This window comes from Pristiophorus japonicus, chromosome 9 (assembly GCF_044704955.1).
Source record: "Pristiophorus japonicus isolate sPriJap1 chromosome 9, sPriJap1.hap1, whole genome shotgun sequence".
NCBI classification, from domain to species: domain Eukaryota; kingdom Metazoa; phylum Chordata; class Chondrichthyes; family Pristiophoridae; genus Pristiophorus; species Pristiophorus japonicus.
In genome coordinates, this window is record NC_091985.1 from 182,091,797 (window position 1) to 182,113,156 (window position 21,360).

At 47.6% G+C, this 21,360-nt stretch overlaps 1 protein-coding gene across 3 annotated transcripts in view; it reads right to left on the minus strand.

The window, feature by feature from the left end:
- LOC139273355 (zinc finger protein 211-like) overlaps window positions 1-21,360 on the minus strand; it is a 59,963-nt gene that overhangs the window by 32,826 nt on the left and 5,777 nt on the right. For 2 of the 3 annotated variants that reach the window (XM_070890179.1, XM_070890180.1), the window contains exon 3: window positions 10,553-12,380. The exons of the other annotated variant lie outside the window; for it this stretch is intronic. In XM_070890179.1, coding sequence (XP_070746280.1) covers window positions 11,486-12,271 — 786 coding nt within the window. In that variant the 5' untranslated portion in view covers window positions 12,272-12,380 and the 3' untranslated portion in view covers window positions 10,553-11,485. Of the gene's footprint in view, window positions 1-10,552; window positions 12,381-21,360 lie in introns of those variants that run through there. 3 annotated transcript variants of the gene reach the window in all.

Consider the following 21,360-nt stretch of genomic DNA (forward strand, 5'->3'; position numbering starts at 1 on the left):
TACACACTGTCTGATCTCACTGGGCCTACCCCCGGGTTACACACTGTCTGATCTCAATGGTCTTACCCCCGGGTTACACACTGTCTTATCTCACTGGGCCCACCCCTGGGTTACACACTGTCTGATCTCACTGGGCCTCCGGGTTACACACTGTCTGATCTCACTGGGCCCACCCCCCGGGTTACACACTGTCTGATCTCACTGGGCCCACCCCCGGGTTACACACTGTCTGATCTCACTGGGCCCACCCCCGGGTTACACACTGTCTGATCTCACTGGTCCCACCCCCGCGTTACACACTGTCTGATCTCACTAGGTCCCCGGGTTACACACTGTCTGATCTCACTGGGCCCACCCCCGGGTTACACACTGTCTGATCTCACTGGTCTCACCCCCGGTTGATACACTGTCTGATCTCAGTGGGCCCACCCCCGCGTTACGCACTGTCTGATATCACATGGCCCCCGGGTTACACAGCGTCTGATCTCACTGCACCCATCCCCGGCTTACACACTGTATGACCTTACTGGGGCCTCGGGTTACACACTGTCTGATCTCACTGGACCCCGTGTTACACACTGTCTGATTTCACTGGGCCCCTGGGTTACACAGCGTCTGATCTCACTGCGCCCACCCCCGGGTTACACACTGTCTGACCTTACTGCGGCCCCGGGTTACACACTGTCTGATCTTACTGGACCCCCGGGTTACACACTGTCTGATTTCACTGGGCCCCTGGTTTACACACTGTCTGATCTCACTGGGCCCCCGGGTTACACACTGTCTGATCTCACTGGGCCCACCCCCGGGTGACACACTGTCTGATCTCACTGGTCCCACCCCCGGGTTACAAACTGTCTGATCTCACTGGGCCCACCCCCGAGTTACACACATTCTGATCTCACTGGGCCCACGCCCGGGTTACACACTGTCTGATCGCACTTGTCCCACCCCCGGGTTACGCACTGTCTGATCTCACTGGACCTCCGGGTTACACACTGTCTGATCTCACTGTGCCCCCGGGTTACACACTGTCTGATCTCACTGGGCCCGCGGGCTACACACTGTCTGATCTCACTGTGCCTCCGGGTTACACACTGTCTGATCTCAATGGGCCCACCCCCGGATTACACACTCTCTGATCTCATTGATCTCACCCCCGGGTTACACACTGTCTGATCTCACTGGTCCCACCCCCGCGTTACGCACTGTCTGATCTTACATGGCACCCAGGTTACACAGCGTCTGATCTCACTGCGCCCACCCCCGGGTTACACACTGTCTGACGTCACTGGGGCCCCGGGTTACACACTGTCTGATCTCACTGGACCCCCGGGTTACACACTGTCTGATTTCACTGGGCCCCTGGGTTACACACTCTATGATTTCACTGGGTTCCCAGGTTGCACACTGTCTGATCTCACTGGGTCCCCAGGTTACGCACTGTCTGATCTCACTGCCCCCCCCTGTTACACACTCTCTGATCTCACTGGGCACTTCCCCGGGTTACACACTGTCTGATCTCACTGGGCCCACCCCCGGGTTACACACTGTCTTATCTCACTGGGCCCACCACACGGGTTACACACTCTCTGATCTCACTGGGCCCACCCCCGGGTTACAAACTGTCTGATCTCACTGGGCCCACCCCCGGGTTACACACTGTCTGAGCTCACTGGGCCCCTGGGTTATACATTGTCTGATCTCACTGGGCCCACCCCCGGGTTCCGCATTGTATTATCTCACATGGCCCCCGGGTTACACAGCGTCTGATCTCACTCCGCCCATCCCCGGGTTACACACTGTCTGACCTTACTGGCGCCCCGGGTTACACACTGTCTGATCTCACTGGACCCCCGGTTTACACACTGTCTGATTTCACTGGGCCCAAGGGTTAAACACTGTCTGATCTCACTGGGCCCACCCCCGGGTTACACACTGTCTGATCTCACTGGTCCCACGCCCGGGATACAAACTGTCTGATCTCACTGGCCCCACCCCCGGGTGACACACTGTCTGATCTCACTGGTCCCCCGGATTACACCCTTTCTGGTCTCACTGTGCCCCTGGGTTACACACTGTCTGATCTAACTGGGCCCCCGGGCTACACACTGTCTGATCTCACTGGGCCCACCCTTGGATTACACACTGTCTGATCTCACTCGGTCCCCGGGTTACACACTGTCTGATCTCACTGTACCCCGGGTTACACACTGTCTGATCTCACTGGGCCCACCCCCGGGTTACACACTGTCTGATCTCACTCGGTCCCCGGGTTACACACTGTCTGATCTCACTGTACCCCGGGTTACACACTGTCTGATCTCACTGGTCTCAACCCGGGTTACACACTGTCTGATCTCACTGGGCCCACTCCCGGGTTATGCACTGTCTGATCTCACATGGCCCCCGGGTTACACAGCGTCTGATCTCACGGCGCCCACCCCCGGGTTACACACTGTGTGATCTCACTGGGCCTCCGTGTTACACACTTTCTGACCTCACTGGGCCCACCCCCGGGTTACACACTTTCTGATCTCACTGGGCCTCCTGGTTGCACACTTTCTGACCTCACTGGGCCCACCCCCCGGGGTTACACACTGTCTGATCTCACTGGGCCCACCCCCGGGTTACACACTGTTTGATCGCACTGGGCCCACCCCCGGGTTACACACTGTCTGATCTCACTGGGCCCACCCCGGGTTACACACTGTCTGATCTCACTGGGCGGGGGTTACACACTGTCTGATCTCATTGGGCCCACCCCCGGGTAACACACTGTCTGATCTCATTGGGCCCACCCCCGGGTTATACACTATCTGATCTCACTGGGCCCACCCCCGGGTTACACACTGTCTGATCTCACTGTGCCCACCCCCAGGTTACACACTGTCTGATCTCACTGGGCCCCCGGGTTAACATTGTCTGATCTCACTGGACCCACCACCGGGTTACACACTGTCTGATCTCACTGGGCCCACACCCGGGTTACACACTGTCTAATCTCACTGGTCACACCCCCGGGTTGCACACTGTCTGATCTCACTGGGCCCACCCCCGGGTTACACACTGTCTGATCTCACTGCCCCCCCCCCCCCGGGTTACAAACTGTCTTATCTCACTGGTCCCACCACCGGGTTACACACTGTCTGATCTCACTGGGCCCACCCTCGGGTTACACACTGTCTGAGCTCATTGGGCGCACCCCCGGGTTACTCCCTGTCTGATCTCACTGGGCCCCCGGGTTACACACTGTCTGATCTCACTGGATCCACCCCTGGCTTACACACAGTCTGATCTCACTGGGCCCCCGAGTTACACACTGACGGATCTCACTGGGCCCACCCCCGGGCTACACACTGTCTGGTCTCACTGGGCCCACCCCCGGGTTACACACTGTCTGATCTCACTGGGCCCACCCCCGGGTTACACACTGTCTGAGCTCATTGGGTGCACCCCCGGGTTACTCACTGTCTGATCTCACTGGGCCCCCGGGTTACACACTGTCTGATCTCACTGGGTCCACCCCCGGCTTACACACTGTCTGATCTCACTGGGCCCCCGAGTTACACACTGACGGATCTCACTGGGCCCACCCTCGGGCTACACACTGTCTGATCTCACTGGCCCACCCCCCGGGTTACACACTGTCTGATCTCACTGGGCCCACCCCCGGGTTACACACTGTCTGATCTCACTGGACCACCCCCCGGGTTACACACTGTCTGATCTCACTGGGCCCACCCCCGGGTTACACACTGTCTGATGTCACTGGACCGCCCCCGAGTTGCACACTGTCTGATCACACTGGGCCCCCGTGTTACACACTATCTGATCTCCCTGGGCCCCGGGTTACACACTGTCCGATCTCACTGGGCCCCCGGTTTACACACTGTCTGATCTCAATGGGCCCCCGAGTTACACACTGACTGATCTCACTGGGCCCACCCCCGTGTTACACACTGTCTGATCGCACTGGGCCCACCCCCTCACCTCCGGAATCAACCGAGTGAACCTTCTATGATCTGCCTCCAAAGCAAGTATATCCTTTCGTAAATACGAAACGAAAACTGCACGCAGTATTCCAGCTGTGGCCTCATCAATACCCTGCAGATCTGTAGCATGACTTCCCTGCTTGTCTTCTCCATCCCCTTGGCAATAAAGGCCATGATTCAATTGGCCTTCCTGATCACTTGCTGTGCCTGCATCCTAACCTTTTGTTTTTCATGCACAAGTACCCCCAGGTCCTACTGTACTGCAGCACTTTGCAATCTTTCTCCATTTAAATAACTTGCTCTTTGATTTTTTTCTGCCAAAATGCATGACCTCACACTTTCCAACATTATACTCCATCTGCCATAATTTTGCCCACTCACTTAGCCTGTGTATGTCATTTTTCAAGTTTTGTGTGTCCTCCTCACACATTGCTTTTCCTCGCATCTTGGTATCATCAGTAAACTTGGCTACGTTACACTCGGTCCCTTCCTCTAAGTCGTTAATATAGATTTTAAATAGTTGGGGTTCCAGCAGTGATCCCTGCTGCACCCCACTAGTTACAAGTTGCCAACCAGACAATGAACCATTTAGCCCGACTCTCTGTTTTCTGTTGGTTATCCAATTGTCTATGCTAATATATTACTCCCAACCCCGTGAACTTTTATCTTGTGCAGCAACCTTTTATGTGACACCTTGTCAAATGCGTTCTGGAAGTCCAAATACATCACATCCATTAGTTCCCCTGTATCCACCCTGTTAATCACATCCTCAAAGAATTCCAGCAAATTTGGCAAACATGACTTCCCCTTCATAAATCTATGCTGACTCTGCCTGACCGAATTCTGCTTTTCCAAATGTCCCACTACTGCTTCTTTAATAATGGACTCCAGCTTTTTTTCCCAATGACAGAAGTTAGGCTAACTCGTCTACTTTCTGTCTCCCTCCTTTTTTAAATAGGCGTGTTACATTTGTGGATTTCCAATTCGCTGGGACCTCCCCAAAATCCAAGGAATTTTGGTAAATTACAACTAATGCATCCACTCTCCCTGCCGCTACTTCTCTTAAGACCCTAGAGTGCCATTAGGTCCAGGGGATTTATCTGCCTTGAGTCCCAGTATCTTACTGAGTACCACCTCCTTAGTGATTGTGATTGTGTTAAGTTCCTCCCCCCATATAGCCACTTGACTATCCACTGTTGCGATATTGTTCATGTCCTCCACCATAAAGACTGTAGAGGACGTAAAACACAAAACGTTAGTATGCAGGTATAGCAAGCAATCAGGAAGGCAAATGGAATGATGGCTTTTATTGCAAGGGGGATGGAGTATAAAATTAGAGAAGTCCTGCTACAACTGTACAGTGTATTGGTGAGACCACACCTGGCATACTGTGTACAGTTTGATCTCCTTATTTAAGGAGGGATATATACTTGCATTGGAGACAGTTCAGAGAAGCTTCATTGGTTTGATTCCTGAGGTGAAGGGATTGACTTATGAAGAAAGGTTGAGCAGCTTGGGCCTATGGTGCAGAAATGGTGCATAAGGGAGGGATTCAAATTCCTGGGACACTGGAACTGGTTCTGGGGGAGCTGGGACCATTACAAACTGGACGATCTGCACCTGGGCAGGATCGGAACCAATGTCCTCGGGAGAGTGTTTGCTAGTGCTGTTAGGGAGGAGTTAAACTAGTCGTAAGGGGGATGGGAACCTATGCAGGAAAACAGAGGGAAATAGAAGGGGGGCAGAAGCAAAAGATAGAAAGGAGAATAGTAAAAGTGGAGAGCAGAGAAACCCAAAGCAAAAAGGGCCACATTACAGCAAGATTCAAAAGGGGCAAAGTGTGTTTTAAAAGACAAGCCTGAAGGCTCTGTGCCTCAATGCGAGGAGTATTCGGAATAAGATGGATGGATTAACTGCGCAGAAAACAGTTAACGGATACGACGTGATTGGCATCACGGAGACATGGCTCCAGGGTGACCAAGGCTGGGAACTCAACATCCAAGGGTATTCAGCATTTAGGAAGGATAGACAGAAAGGAAAATGAGGCGGGGTGGCGTTGCTGGTTAAAGAGGAAATCAATGCAATTGTAAGGAAGGACATTAGCCTGGATGATGTGGAATCGGTATGGGTGGAGCTGCGGAATTCCAAAGTGCAGAAAACGCTCGTGGGAGTTGTGTATAGACCACCAAATAGTAGTAGTGAGTTTGGAGACAGCATCAAACAAGAAATAAGGGATGTGTGCAGTAAAGGTACAGCAGTAATCAGGGCGACTTTAATCTACATATAGATTGGGCTAATCTCACTGGTAGCACTGCGGTGGAGGAGGATTTCCTGGAGTGTATTAGGGATGGTTTTCTAGACCAATATGTCGAGGAACCAACCAGGGAGCTGGCCATCCTAGACTGGGTAATATGTAACGATAAGTGACTAATTAGCAATCTTGTTGTGCGAGGCCCTTTGGGGAAGAGTGACCATAATATGGTGGAATTCCTTATTAAGATGGAGAGTGACAAAGTTAATTCGGAAACTAGGGTCCTGAACTTAAGGAGGGGTAGCTTCGACGGTATGAGGTGTGAATTGGCTAGAATGGACTGGCAAATGATACTTAAAGGGTTGACGGTGGATAAGCAATGGCAAACATTTGAAGATCACATGGATGAACTTCAGCAATTGTACATCCCTGTCCGGAGTAAAAATAAAACAGGGAAGGTGGCTCAACCATGGCTGACAAGAGAAATTAAGGATAGTGTTAAAACCAAGGAAGAGGCATATAAATTAGCTAGAAAAAGCAACAAACCTGAGGACTGGGAGAAATTTAGAATTCATCAGAGGAGGACAAAGGGTTTAATTAAGAAGGGGAAAATAGATTACGAGAGGAAGCTAGCAGGGAACATAAAAACTGACTGCAAAAGCTTCTATAAATATGTGAAGAGAAAAAAGATTAGTAAAGACAAACGTAGGTCCCTTGCAGTCGGATTCAGGTGAATTTATAATGGGGAACAAAGAAATGGCAGACCAATTGAACCAATACTTCTGTTCTGTCTTAACAAAGGAAGATACAAATAATCTTCCGAATGTACTAGGGGACAGTGGGTCTAGTGAGAATGACGAACTGAAAGATATCCTTATTAGGTGGGAAATTGTGTTTGGGAAATTGATGGGATTAAAGGCCGATAAATCCCCGGGTCCAGATTGTGGAACATAACTCAGGGGGAAAAAGGAGGAGAGAAGGAGAGATAAATCAAGGAGATGGTACTGAGGGACACCAAGCTTCAGTTTTAGAGCCTGTGGACTTCAGGAGGGGCAGACTGAGTTCAGTCGTTTTAGGATCCAGGGAGAGAACAAGGAGCAGATGGGAGACTGGTGTGGGTTCCAGCACAGTGAGGATGTAGCGGGAGGGAGATTGTGTAGGGCCGTGTATTAGGGGTTAAGGAGGGTCAAGAGAGGAAAGGTCAGAGGAGCATTTACTGCAGCAATGTCCATAAATAGTGAGAGAGAGAGAAAGAAAGTGGACCATGGACAGGCTGTTAAACTGTCTGTTTGCTGTGACCAGCTTTCCTTCTGTTAACAATAGCCTCCTGTAGCCCAGTGACACAAACAGCCCATTGGTCCTTTGGTCTGGTGAGGAATCCCTTTGTGAAACATCGGCTGTTAAAGCTTCTCATTCTGACACCCTCACAGTGAGAAATGAGCTTCAGAACTGCCGACACCATCAACTTTAAGGAGACATTTCCCTTTGGAGATCGGATTGCCCATTGAGTTTGACTAAATTCCAAACTTCATTGCTGGCTTTAAACAAATGGTTCTAAACAGCCAGAATACAGACAGCACCAGTCAGTCACCGGACCCTCGAGGATTGCACAGGAGTCTCCCGGAATTAAAGATTACGCTGGACTCTGTGGCAAGCAATTCAGGAGAAAAATCAGAGGGCCATTAAAAATGTTTTTTTTTTCATTTTCTATGAACACTTTTTAAAATTAGTTATAAAACTATTGGAGATGGGGGAAAAAAGCTATTTGACCAGACAGGGTAGATGGAGGAGAGAGGTTATGTGATGGAACAACTAGGAACATGTCATACCATCGTTGGCATTTCTACACTGGATATGTCTGACTGACATGCAGACTGCTTTGCCCTGTGACAATAACAGATTATCAGAATATTTCCCATAGATTAAAATCCAATATTACAGGGACTCACTGCCCTGGAAGGTTGGACTGGACCCTGTGATATAATAGAAATTTATTTCCTGTCAGACTTGGACATCTTGTATATCCATCTTTTAAAAAGTTGTGGGAACTCCGTTTAGAAATGGATTCCACACAGTTTGTAACAAGAGGTCAAACAGCTCGTCTTATTGTCGAGACATCAAGGACTCTACACACTGAGTGTGTGTGAAACAAACCTGATTTATTTGACATTGATACAGATTCAACTCCAGCCCAGTTATAGGGATTACTAACATCAGCTTTATCAAACCCCAACTGCCCGAATGAACATGATTATGATTAACAGTAACAGCAGAATCAAATCCCTGAATCACTTGTGAACTCGCTGGTGTGTCAGTAGGTTGGATAAATTAGTTAATCCCTTTGCACACAAGTGGCAGGTGAACAATCTTTCCCCAGTGTGAATTGGGTGTGTCAGGAGGTTGGATAAATTAGCGAATCCCTTTGCATACTCGGGGCAGGTGAACGGTCTCTCCCCAGTGTGAATTCGTGTCATCAGGTCCTTTCTGCTTTTGAACACCTCGGTCAAATCTCCTCTCAATCTTCTCTGTTCTGAGGAGAACAACCCCAGCTTCTCCAGACTATCCACGTAACTGAAGTCCCTCATCCCTTGAATCATTCTTGTAAATCTTTTCAGCACCCTCTCCAAAGCCTTCACATACTTCCTAAAATGCGGTGCCCAGAATTGGACACAATACTCCAATTGAGGCCGAACCAGTATTTTATGCAGGTTGATCATAATATCCACACTTCTGTACTCTATACCTCAAATCATGAAGCCTAGGATCCCGTAAATCTTTGTAACCACTTTCTCAACCTGCGCTGCCACCTTCAGCGATTTGTGCACATATTCTCCTGGGTCTCTGTGTTCACACACCCCTTTACAATTGTACCCTTTAGTTTATATTTCCTCTCAACTTTCTTCCCACCAAAATGTATCACTTTTGAACTTTTCTACGTTAAATTTCAGCTGCCACATGTCCGCCCATTACACCAGCCTGTCTATGTCTTTCTAACATCTATCACTATCCTCCTCACTGTTCACTATACTTCCAAGTTTTGTGTTGTCTGCAAATTTGGAAATTGTGCCCTGTACACCCAAACCTAAGTCATTAATATAGGTCAAGAAAAGCAGTGGCCCCAGTACCGACCCCTGGGGAACACCACTTCCTCCAGTCTGAAAAACAACCGTTCACCACTACTCTGTGTCACTTAGCCACTTTCATATCCATGCTGCCACTGTCCCCTTATTCCATGAGCTTCGATTTTGCTGGTATTGGTAACACGCCCGGGATCACTAAACACAAAACCCAGTCTGTTAATCACTTTCAGCTACCGGACTTAGCGTGTACCCCACAGCATCTCTTCTACCTTCTGTATGTGAATAGAGCATCACGCCTGCAAACCTGGTTTAAGTTTATATCCACTCAGCAAATCGATTTTAAGAAAAGCCCGTCGGCCGATGAGACACTGTTAAGGTGCCAGTGTCCTGCTGGTTTGCTCGGCATTTTGCCTGTAATCGACACCGTATTTTGGTCTCCGTATTTAAGGAAGGATATACTTGCATTGGAGGCTGTTCAGAGAAGGTTCACTACGTTGATTCCGGAGGTGAGGGGGTTGACTAATGAAGATAAGTTGAGTAGGTTGGTCTTATACACATTGAAGCTCAGAAGAATGAGAGGTGATCTTATCAAAACATATAAGATAATGAGGGGGCTCGACAAGGTGGATGCAGAACGGACATTTCAACTCAGGGGAAACTAAAACTAGGGAACATAGTCTTAGAATAAGGGGCCGCCCATTTGAAACTGAGATGAGGAATTTCTTCTCTCAGAGGGTTGTAAATCTATGGAATCCTCTGCCCCAGAGAGCTGTGGAGGCTGGGTTTTTGAATATAATTAAGGCGGAGATAGACAGATTTTTGAGTGATAAGGGAGTAAAGCGTCATGGGGAGCAGGCAGGGAAGTGGAACTGAGTCCATAATCAGAGCAGCGATGATCTTATTAAATGGCGGAGCAGGATCAAGGGTCCAAATGTTCTACTCCTGCTCCTATTTCTTATTTTCCAACTGAACATTTCTCCCAGTGTAACCTTTGCTGTATTGAAATTTGTGTCTTTTAACAAGCCTCAGGTCCTTGCTCATGTCTGCTGCAATTGTATAGAAAGGGTATGTGTAAAGAGATGGTCTTTGTATGGAAATGTGAAACAAGGAAACACTATCTGTGTGTGACAGTGACACAACCTTGTGGGCACAGGCAGAATACACCGATATCCTTGTGGTTATGGTTTGAGCAGGGTCAGTTCACCAATGCTCAAGCTAAGAGGTGGCAGGATCGGGAGCAGCGGCAGTAAATAAAATCTAAATGTAAATTCCAATATAGTTTATCTTCATTTATTCCTATTTTAATAGCTTTTGCTGAATGTGGCCCAATCCAAGTGCCAGGATATTGAATCAGGCCCACCATAGAAAATTAGGGTCACACCCTGGAGGTAGACAATGTCAACTAGGTTCCCCCCATCCACCAACCTAACAACTTCTTCACTAATTCAAGCTAATTTGTAAGACGTGACCTTGTTTTGCGGAAGCCTTGTTCAGTATTTGTAATGGCCCCTTCCCTTTCCCCATGATCGAAAACAGCATCTCTCAGGATCCCTTCAAGCATCTTCCTGGTGATCGAAGTCAATTTAATGAGTCTTTAGTTCCCTGCCTCAGATTTGCCCCCAATTTGGAAAATGGGAACTACGTGTGCTGCCTTCCAATCTCAGGGAACAACCCATGACTATTGAGCTGTTGGAGATACGGGCAAGGGGCTGACAGAGCACCCGTACCATCTCGTTAATCACCTTTGGGTGGGTATCATGTGGACCTTCACGCATCAGAATTAACCCGCACAGCGACTTTGCTGTCGGTGAAGAGAAACGAGAAAGACCAAAGTGTTCTTTGCCCCTCTCAGTGTGGCCCTGAAGGACTGTGTCCAGGCTGAAGTTCTGTTCCCCCATACGATCCTCCCCCCAGATTGTCCTTTCTCAGCTCCAGCCAGTTGATGCTAAACACTCAGGTGGCAAAGACAAAAATCCACAGCAATATGTTGAAAGCAACACTAATTTACGTGTCTGTATTAAATATTAAACTCCAGTTCCGTTACAGGAGTTATTAACATCAGCGTTACAAGAGTTATTAACCCCAACTGTTAGAATGAACACGATTCGGTCCGGGATGTGATTAACAGCAGCAATAACAGCAGAATCCAACCTCTGCAATCACTTGTGAACTCGCTGGTGTCTCCGCAGGTGGGATGACTGAGTGAATCCCTTCCCACATTCAGAGCAGGTGAATGACCTCTCCCCAGTGTGAACTCGCTGGTGCGTCAGGAGATACTGTTTGCTTTTAAAACTCTTCTCACAGTCAGAACATTTAAACGGTCTCTCTCCAGTGTGAACTCGCTGGTGTATCAGGAGATACTGTTTGCTTTTAAAACTCTTCTCACAGGCAGAACATTTCAACAGCCTCTCCCCAGTGTAAGCTCGCTGGTGTGTCAGCAGGTCGGATGACTGAGTGAATCCCTTCCCACACTCAGAGCAGGTGAACGGCCTCTCCGCTGTGTGAACTCGCTGGTGTGTCAGCAGGTGGGATAGCTGAGTGAATCTCTTCCCACAGTTGGAGCAGATGAACGGCCTCTCCCCAGTGTGAACTCGCTGGTGTGCCAGCAGGTCGGATGATCGAGTGAATCCCTTCCCACAGTCGGAGCAGCTAAACGGCCTCTCCCCAGTGTGAACTCGCTGGTGTGCCAGCAGGTCGAATGATGTAGTGAATTCCTTCCCACAGTCGGAGCAGATGAACGGCCTCTCCCCAGTGTGAAATCGTCGATGTGTTTCTAGCTGGGACGGGTAGTTGAATCGTTTCCCACAGTCCCCACATTTAAATGGTTTCTCCCCAGTGTGACTGCGCTTGTGTCTCTCCAGGTTGGATGATTGGCTGAAGCCTTGTCCACACTCGGAGCACATGTACTGTTTCTCCCTGCTGTGAATGATGCCTTCTGCTTCCATGGTCAAAAGCTGATGATATTCCAGTCCGGATGTATCGAGTGACTCTGTCAGATCTTGAGGTGATGTTTGGTTTGAGCTTCAAGTCTACAAATCCTCCCCTTTTAACACTCTGTTAAAAGTGAATTTCAAACAGGAAAAAGTGAGTGTGAGAGAGAAATCAAAGGCAAAAATCAAAAAGGGCCACATTACAAAAAATTCTAAAATGTTAAAAAAAAACAAGCCTGAAGACTCTGTGTCTCAATGCAAGGAGTATTCATAATAAGGTGGATGAATTAACTGCGCAGATAGATATATGTTAAAAGTATTGGGATTACAGAGACATGGCTCCAGGGTGACCAAGGCTGGGAACTCAACATCCAGGGGTATTCAATATTCAGGAATGATAGACAGAAAGGAAAAGGAGGTGGGGTAGCGTTGCTGGTTAAAGAGGGGATTAACGCAATAGTAAGGAAGGACATTAGCTTGGATGTTGTGGAATCTGTATGGGTAGAGCTTTGGAACACCAAAGGGCAGAAAACGCGAGTGGGAGTTGTTTACAGACCACCAAACAGTAGTAGTGAGGTTGGGGATGGCATCAAACTGCAAATTAGCAATGCGTGCAATAAAGGTACAGCATTTATCATGGCTGACTTTAATCTACATATAGATTGGGCTAACCAAACTGGTAGCAATACGGTGGAGGAGGATTTCCTGGCGTGTATAAGGAATGGTTTTCTAGACCAATATGTCGAGGAACCAACCAGAGAGCTAGCCATCCTAGACTGGGTGTTGTGTAATGAGAGAGGATTAATTAGCAATCTTGTTGTGCGAGGCCCCTTGGGGAAGAGTGACCATAATATGGTAGAATTCTTCATTAAGGTGGAGAGTGACACAGTTACTTCAGAGACTAGGGTACTGAATTTAAAGAAAGGTAACTTCAATGGTATGAGATGTGAATTGGCTAGTACAGACTGGCGAGTTATACTTAAAGGGTTAATGGTGGATAGGCAATAGCAGATATTTAAAGATCACATGGATGAACTTCAACAATTGTACATCCCTGTCTGGGGTAAAAATAACACAGGGAAAGTGGCTCAACCGTGGCTAACAAGAGAAATACGGAAAAGTGTTGAATCCAAGGAAGAGGCATATAAATTGGCCAGAAAAATCAACAAACCTGAGGACTGGAAGAGATTTAGAATTCAGCAGAGGAGGACAAAGGGTTTAACTAGGAGGGGGAAATTAGAGTATGAGTGTAAGCTTGCAGGGAGCATACAAACTGACTGCAAAAGCTTCTATCGATTTGTGAAGAGAAAAAGATTAGTGAAGACAAATGTAAGTCCCTTGCAGTCAGAATCAGGTGAATTTACAATGGGGAACAACGAAATGGCTGACCAATTGAACAAATACATTGGTTCTGTCTTCACTAAGGAAGACAAAAATAACCTTCTGGAAATACTAGAGACCGAGGGTCCAGCGAGAAGGAGGAACTGAAGGAAATCCTTATTAGTAAGGATATTGTGTTAGGGAAATTGATGGCATTGAAGGCCGATAAATCCCTAGGGCCTGATAGTCTGCATCCCAGAGTACTTAAGGAAGTGGCCCAGAAATAGTGGATGCCTTGGTGGTCATTTTCCCACATTCTATGAACTCTGGGTCAGTTCCTATGGATTGGAGGGTAGCTAATGTAACCCCACTTTTTAAAAAAGAGGGGAGAGAGAAAACAGGGAATTATAGACTGATTAGCCTGACATCGGTAGTGGGGAAGTGTTGGAATCAATTATTAAAGATGTAATAGCAGCGCATTTGGAAAACAGTGACAGGATTGGTCCAAGTCAGCATGGATTTATGAAAGGGAAATCATGCTTGACAAATCTTCTGGAGTCTTTTGAGGATGTAACTAGTGGAGTGGACAAGGGAGCACCAGTGGATGTGGTGTATTTGGACTTTCAAAAGGCTTTTGACAAGGTCCCACACAAGAGACTAGTGTGCAAAATTAAAGTATAAGGTATTGGGGGTAATGTATTGATGTGGATAGAGAACTGGTTGGCAGATAGGAAGCAAAGAGTAGGAATAAATTGGTCCTTTCCAGAATGGCAGGCAGTGACTAGTGGAGTCCTGCAAGTTTTAGTGCTGGGACCCCAGCTATTTACAATATACATTAATGATTTAGACAAAGGAATTGAATGTAATATCTCCAAGTTTGCAGATGACACTAAGCTGAGTGGCAGTGTGAGCTGAGAGGAGGATGCTAAGAGGCTGCACGGTAACTTGGACAGGTTAGGCGAGTGGGCAAATGCATGGCAGATGCAGTATAATGTTGATACATGTGAGGTTATCTACTTTGGTGGCAAAAACATGAAGGCAAAATATTATCTGAATGGTGACAGATTAGGAAAAGGGGAGGTGCAACGAGATTTGGGTGTCATGGTACATCAGTTATTGAAAGTTGCCATGCAGACACAGCAGGTGGTGAAGAAGGCAAATGGAATGTTGGCCTTCATAGCGAGAGGATTTGAGTATAGCAGCAGGGAGGTCTTGCTGCAGTTGTACAGACCTTGGTGAGGCCACACCTTGAATATTGTGTTCAGTTTTGGTCTCCTAATCTGAAGAAGGACATTCTTGCTTATGAGGGAGTGCAGCGAAGGTTCACCAGATTGATTCCCGCGATGGCAGGAGTGACATATGAAGAAAGACTGGATCGATTAGGCTTATATTCATTGGAATTTAGAAGAATGAGAGGCGATCTCAAAGAAACATATAAAATTCTGATGGGATTGAACAGATTAGATGCAGGAAGAATATTCCCGATGTTGGGGAAGTCCAGAAGCAGGGGTCACAGTCTAAGGATAAGGGGTAAGCCATTTAGGACTGAGATGAGGAGAAACTTCTTCACTCAGAATTATAAAGCTGTGGAATTCTCTACCACAGAAAGTTGTTGAGGTCATTTCGTTAGATATATTCAAAAGGGAGTTAGATGTGGCCTTTAGTGCTAAAGCGATCAAGGGGTATGGAGAGAAAGCAAGAATGGGGTACTCAAGTTGCATGATCTGCCAGGATCATATTGAATGGTGGTGCAGGCGCGAAGTGCTGAATGGCCTAGTCCTGCACATATTTTCTATGTTTCTACAACAGAAAGGCAGGTTGTGAAATTGAGCTTAATGAATCTGGTCATTTTTGGGGCAGGCACTCGGAAAAATTGACCATGAAAGCTGCCGGACTGCTGCAAAAGCACATCTGGGTCATTGCTGTTCTTCAGGAAGGAAACCCACCTCCCTTGACAGTCCCACATAGGAAATTGTTGGTCCAACTGGTCCCAGAAATACTGCGGGTGAAACTCAGCAGCTTTTCCCCCTCTCCACTCCAGCTCAAACTGATGTAGCAAACAGACCCACACAGGAGGCCAGGGAGGGACTTCTACACCCAGCGCCCACCCAGATACAGAGCGGCTGGGAATTGCTGATCCTCTATATAAATGAAAGTTGTTGTTTTCATGGAGTGGGGGAGGGGCTTCCCCCGGGGTTTGCTGGTGCTGAGTCTGGAGACTCTAACTTGGGGCCTGAGAGCCGCACTCGGTGTTGCCAGGGGCCCCAAGAGCCGCACTCGGTGTTGCCCGGGGGCCCCCGAGAGCCGCACTCGGTGTTGCCCGGGCCCCGGGAGCCGCACTCGGTGTTGCCCAGGGCCCGAGAGCCGCACTCGGTGTTGCCCAGGGCCCAAGAGCTGCACTTGGTGTTGCCCGGGGCCCGAGAGCTGCACTTGGTGAAAAGGGAGGCAGACAAAAAGCAGGAAATTATAGACTAGTTAGCCTAAGATCTGTGGTTTGGAAAATGTTCGAGACCATTATTAAACAAGCAGTAGCAGGACATTTGGTAAAGCATAATTCAATCAGGCAGAGTCAGCATGGATTCATGAGGGTGAAGTCATGTTTGACGAATTTGCTGGAATTCTTTGAGGATGTAACGAACAGGGTGGATAAAGTGCATGTGGATGTATTTTGGACTTCCAGAAGGCATTTGACAAGGTGCCATATAAAAGGGTTCTGCACAAGATAAAAGTTCACAGGGTTGGGGGTAATATATTAGCATGGATTAAGGATTGGGTAACTAACAAAAAACAGAGAGACGGGATAAATGGTTCATTCACGGTTTGGCTATCAGTAACTAGTGGGGTGCCGCAGGGATCAGTGCTGGGACCCCAACTATTTACAATCTATATTAACGACTTGGAAGAAGGGACCGAGTATAACATAGCCAAATTTGCTGACGATACAAAGATGGGAGGAAAAGCAATGTGTGAGGAGGACACAAAGAATTTGCAAAAGGACACAGATAGGCTCAGTGAGTGGGAAAAAATTTGGCAGATGGAGTATAATGTTGGAAGTGTGAGGTCATGCACTTTGGCAGAAAAAAAATCAAGGAGCAAGTTATTATTTAAATGGAGAAAGATTGCAAAGTGCTGTAGTACAGCGGGACCTGGGGATACTTGTGCATGAAACACAAAATGTTAGTATGCAGGTACAGGAAGTGATCAAGAAGGCCAATGGAATCTTGGCCTTTATTGCAAAGGGGATAAAAGCAGGGAAGTCTTGCTACAGTTATACATGTTATTGGTGAGGCCACACCTGGAATACTGCATGCAGTTTTGGTTTCCATATTTACGAAAAGATATACTTGCTTTGGAGGCAGTTCAGAGAAGGTTCACGAGGTGGATTCCGGAGGTGAGGGAAATTGATGGGATTGAAGGCCGATTAATCCCCGGGGCCTGATAGTCTGCATCCCAGAGTACATAAGGAAGTGGCCCTCGAAATAGTGGATGCATTGGTGATCATTTTCCAACAGTCTATCGACCCTAGATTAGTTCCTATGGACTGGAGGGTAGCTAATGTAACACCACTTTTTAAAAAGGGAGGGAGAGAGAAAACGGGTAATTATAGACCGGTTAGCCTGACATCAGTAGTGGAGAAAATTTTGGAATCAATTATTAAGGATCAAATAGCAGTGCATTTGGAAAGCAGTGACAGGATCAGTCCAAGTCAGCATGGATTTATGAAAGGGAAATCATGCTTCACAATTCTTCTGGAATTTTTTGAGGATGCAACTAAGAGAGTGGACAAGGGAGAACCAGTGGATGTGGTGCATTTGGACTTTCAAAAGGCTTTTGACAAGGTCCCACACAAGAGATTGTTGTGCAAAATTAAAGCACATGGTATTGGGGGTAATGTACTGACATGGATAGAGAACTGGTTGGCAGACAGGAAGCAGAGAGTCGGGATAAACAGGTCCTTTTCAGAATGACAGGCAGTGACTAGTGGAGTGCCGCAGGGTACAGTGCTGGGACCCCAGTTCTTTACAATATATAACGATTTAGATGAAGGAATTGAGTGTAATATCTCCAAGTTTGCAGATGACACTAAACTGGGTGGCGGTATGAGCTGTGAGGAGGACGCTAAGAGGCTGCAGGGTGACTTGGACAGGTTAGGTGACTGGGCAAATGCGTGGCAGATGCAGTATAATGTGGATAAAGGTGAGGTTATGCACTTTGGGGGCAAAAACCCGAAGGCAGAATAATATCTGAATGGTGACAGATTTGGAAAAGGAGAGGTGCAACGAGACCTGGGTGTCATGGTACATCAGTCATTGAAAGTTGGCATGCAAGTACAGCAGGCAGTGAAGAAGGCAAATGGTATGTTGGTCTTCCTAGCTAGGGGATTTGAGTATAGGAGCAGGGAGGTCTTACTGCAGTTGTATAGGGCCTTGGTGAGGCCTCATCTGGAATATTGTGTTCAATTTTGCTCTCCTAATCTGAGGAAGGACGTTCTTGCTGTTGAGGAAGTACAACGAAGGTTCACCGGACTGATTCCCGGGATGGCTGGACTGACATATGAGGAGAGACTGGATCAACTGGGCCTTTATACACTGGAGTTTAGAAGGATGAGAGGGGATCTCATGGAAGCATTTAAGATTCTGATGGGACCAGACAGGTTAGAAGCAGGAAGAATGTTCCCGATGTTGGGGAAGTCCAGAACCAGGGGACACAGTCGAAGGATAAGGGGTTGGCCATTTAGGACTGAAATGAGGAGAAACCTCTTCACTCAGAGCGTTGTTAACCTGTGGAATTCCCTGCCGCAGAGAGTTGTTGATGCCAGTTCATCGGATATATTCAAGAGGGAGTTAGATATGGCCCTTACGGCTAAAGCGATCAAGGGGTATGCAGAGAAAGCAAGAAAGGGGTACTGAGGGAATGATAAGCCATGATCTTATTGAATGGTGGTGCAGGCTTGAAGGGCTGAATGGCCTACTCCTGCACCTATATTCTAGGTTTCTATATTTGACTTATGAGGAAAGGTTGAGGAGGTTGGGCCTCTACTCATTGGAATTCACAAGAATGAGAGGTGATTTATCAAAACGTATATTATTATAAGGGGGCTTGACAAGGTGGAAGCAGAGAGGATGTTTCCACTGATAAGAGAGACTAGAACTAGGGGGAATAATCTTAGAATAAGGGGCCGCCAATTTAAAACTGAGATGAGGAGGAATTTCTTCTCTCACAGGGTTGTCAATCTGTGGAATTCGCTTCGTCAGTGAGCTGTGGAACCTGGGACATTGAATAAATTTAAGTCACAGGTAGACAGTTTCTTAACCGATAAGGGAATAAGGGGTTATGGGGAGCCGGCAGGGAAGTGGACCAGATTCCATGATCAGATCCGCCATGATCGTATTAAATGGCGAAGATGTCTCCGCAAGATCCTGCAAATCTCCTGGGAGGACAGGCATAACAACATCAGTGTCCTCATCCAGGCTAACATCTCCAGCATTGAAGCACTGACCACACTCGATCAGCTTCGCTGAGCAGGCCACATAGTTCGCATGCCAAGCAAATGCTCTACGCGGAGCTCCTTCATGGCAAACGAGCCAAAGGTGGGCAGCGGAAACGTTACAAGGACACCCTCAAAGCCGCCCTGGTATCGAGCGACATCACCACTGACACCTGGGAGTGCCTGGCCAAAGAGCGCCCTAGGTGGAGAAAGTGCATCCGGGAGGGCGTTGAGCTCTCTGAATCTCAACGGCGAGAGCGTAATGAGGTCAAGTGATGGCAGCAGAAGGAGCGTGTGGCAAACCAGTCCTACCCACCCCTTCCCTCGACTAATGTCTGTCCCACCTGTGACAGAGGCTGTGGCACTCGTATTGGACTGTTCAGCAACCAAAGGACTCACTTCAGGAGTGGAAGCAAGTCTTCCTTGATTCCGAGGGACTGCGTCTGATGAAATGGCGAAGCAGGCTCGAGGGGCTATACGGCCTACTCCTGCTCCTATTTCTTGTGTTCTTATATTGTGGGTGTCTGGTATGGGAGTGTGGATTTGACTCTGTATCTGCCCATCTCTTGTATGTGAATGAGGGTTTTACACTGTATGTCTTAATCTGATACGAGAGCGTGTGTTTTATCCTGTACCTGTCAATTTCTGGTAATTGCCTGTGGGTTTCATTTTGTCTCTTTCCATTCCTGGTGCATGTCTTGTCCATTTCTTATGTGAATGTGAGCTCTACTCCATACCCGTCATTCTCCAGTATAGAAACATTGAAATTTACAGCGCAGAAGGAGGCCATTTCGGCCCATCATGTCCACGCCGGCCAATAAAGAGCCGCACGGCCCTTGGTCAGCAGCCCAACAGGTTAGATATAAACCTATGAACAATGACGGAAAAGCAAAGAGCAACCAGTCCGCCTCACACAACTGCGACACCCCTTATACTGAAAACATTCTACACTCCACACCAAGCGAAGCCATGTGATCTCCTGGGAGAGGCAAAAACCAGATAAAAACCCAGGCCAATTTCGAGAGAAAAAATCTGGGAAAATTCCTCTCCGACCCATCCAGGTGATCGAAACGAGTCCAGGAGACCACCCTGGCCGTATCTGATTCCCTGCAGTACTTACCATTATATCTGCGCCGGCCAACAAAAGGTCATCCAGTCTAATCCCAATGACCAGCTCCAGGTCTGTAACCCTGCAGGTTACGGCACTTTAAGTGCCCATCCAGCCATCTCTTAAAAGTGGTGAGGGTTTCTGCATCCACCACTCTTCCAGACAGCGAGTTCCAGATCCCCACAACACTCTGCGTAAAGAAGCTCCCCACCCACTTCAATCCCCTCTAAACCTTCCACCAACCACTTCAAAACTATGCCCCCTCATAATACCCTCATAATAGACCCCTCCACCAATGGAAACAGGCCCTTACTATCCACTATATCCAGGCCCCTGAATATTTTGTACACCTCAATGAGGTCTCCTCTCAACCTCCTCTGTTCCAATGAGAACAAATTCAGCCGATCCAATCTGTCCTCATAAATAAGATTCTCCATTCAAGGCAACATCCCAGTAAATCTCGACTGCACCCTCTCTAGTGCAATCACATCGTTCCTATAATGCGGCGACCAGAACTGCACGCAGTACTCCAGCTGTGGCCTAACCAAAGTATTATACAATTTAAGCATAACCTCCCTGCTCTTATATTCTATGCCTCGGCCAATAAATGCAAGCATTCCGTATGCTTTCTTAACCACCTTATCCACCTGGCCTGCTACTTTCAGGGATCTGTGGACAAGCACTCCAAGGTCCCTTTGTTCATCTACACTATTAAGCAGCCTACCGCTTAATGTGTATACCCATTCCTTATTAGCCCTCCCAAAGTGCATCACCTCACACTTCTCTGAATTAAATTCCATTTGCCACTGCTCTGCCCACCTGACCAGTAGATTGATATCCTCCTGCAGCACATGACTTTCCTCTTCATTATCAACCACACAGCCAATTTTAGTGTCATCTGCAAACTTCTTAATCATACTCCCTATATTCAAATCTAAATCATTGCACAAAAAGCGAGGGATCCAGTACTGAGCCTTGTGGAACCCCCATCCTTCCAGTCACAAAAACATCCATCAATCATTACACTTTGCTTCCTACCTCCAACCCAATTTTGGATCCAACTTACCACTTGGCCCTGGATCCCATGGGCTTTAATCTTCATGATCAGTCTACCATGTGGGACCTTATCAAAAGCTTTGCTAAAGTCCATATATACTACATCGTACGTATGTTAGTATTGTTTTGTCA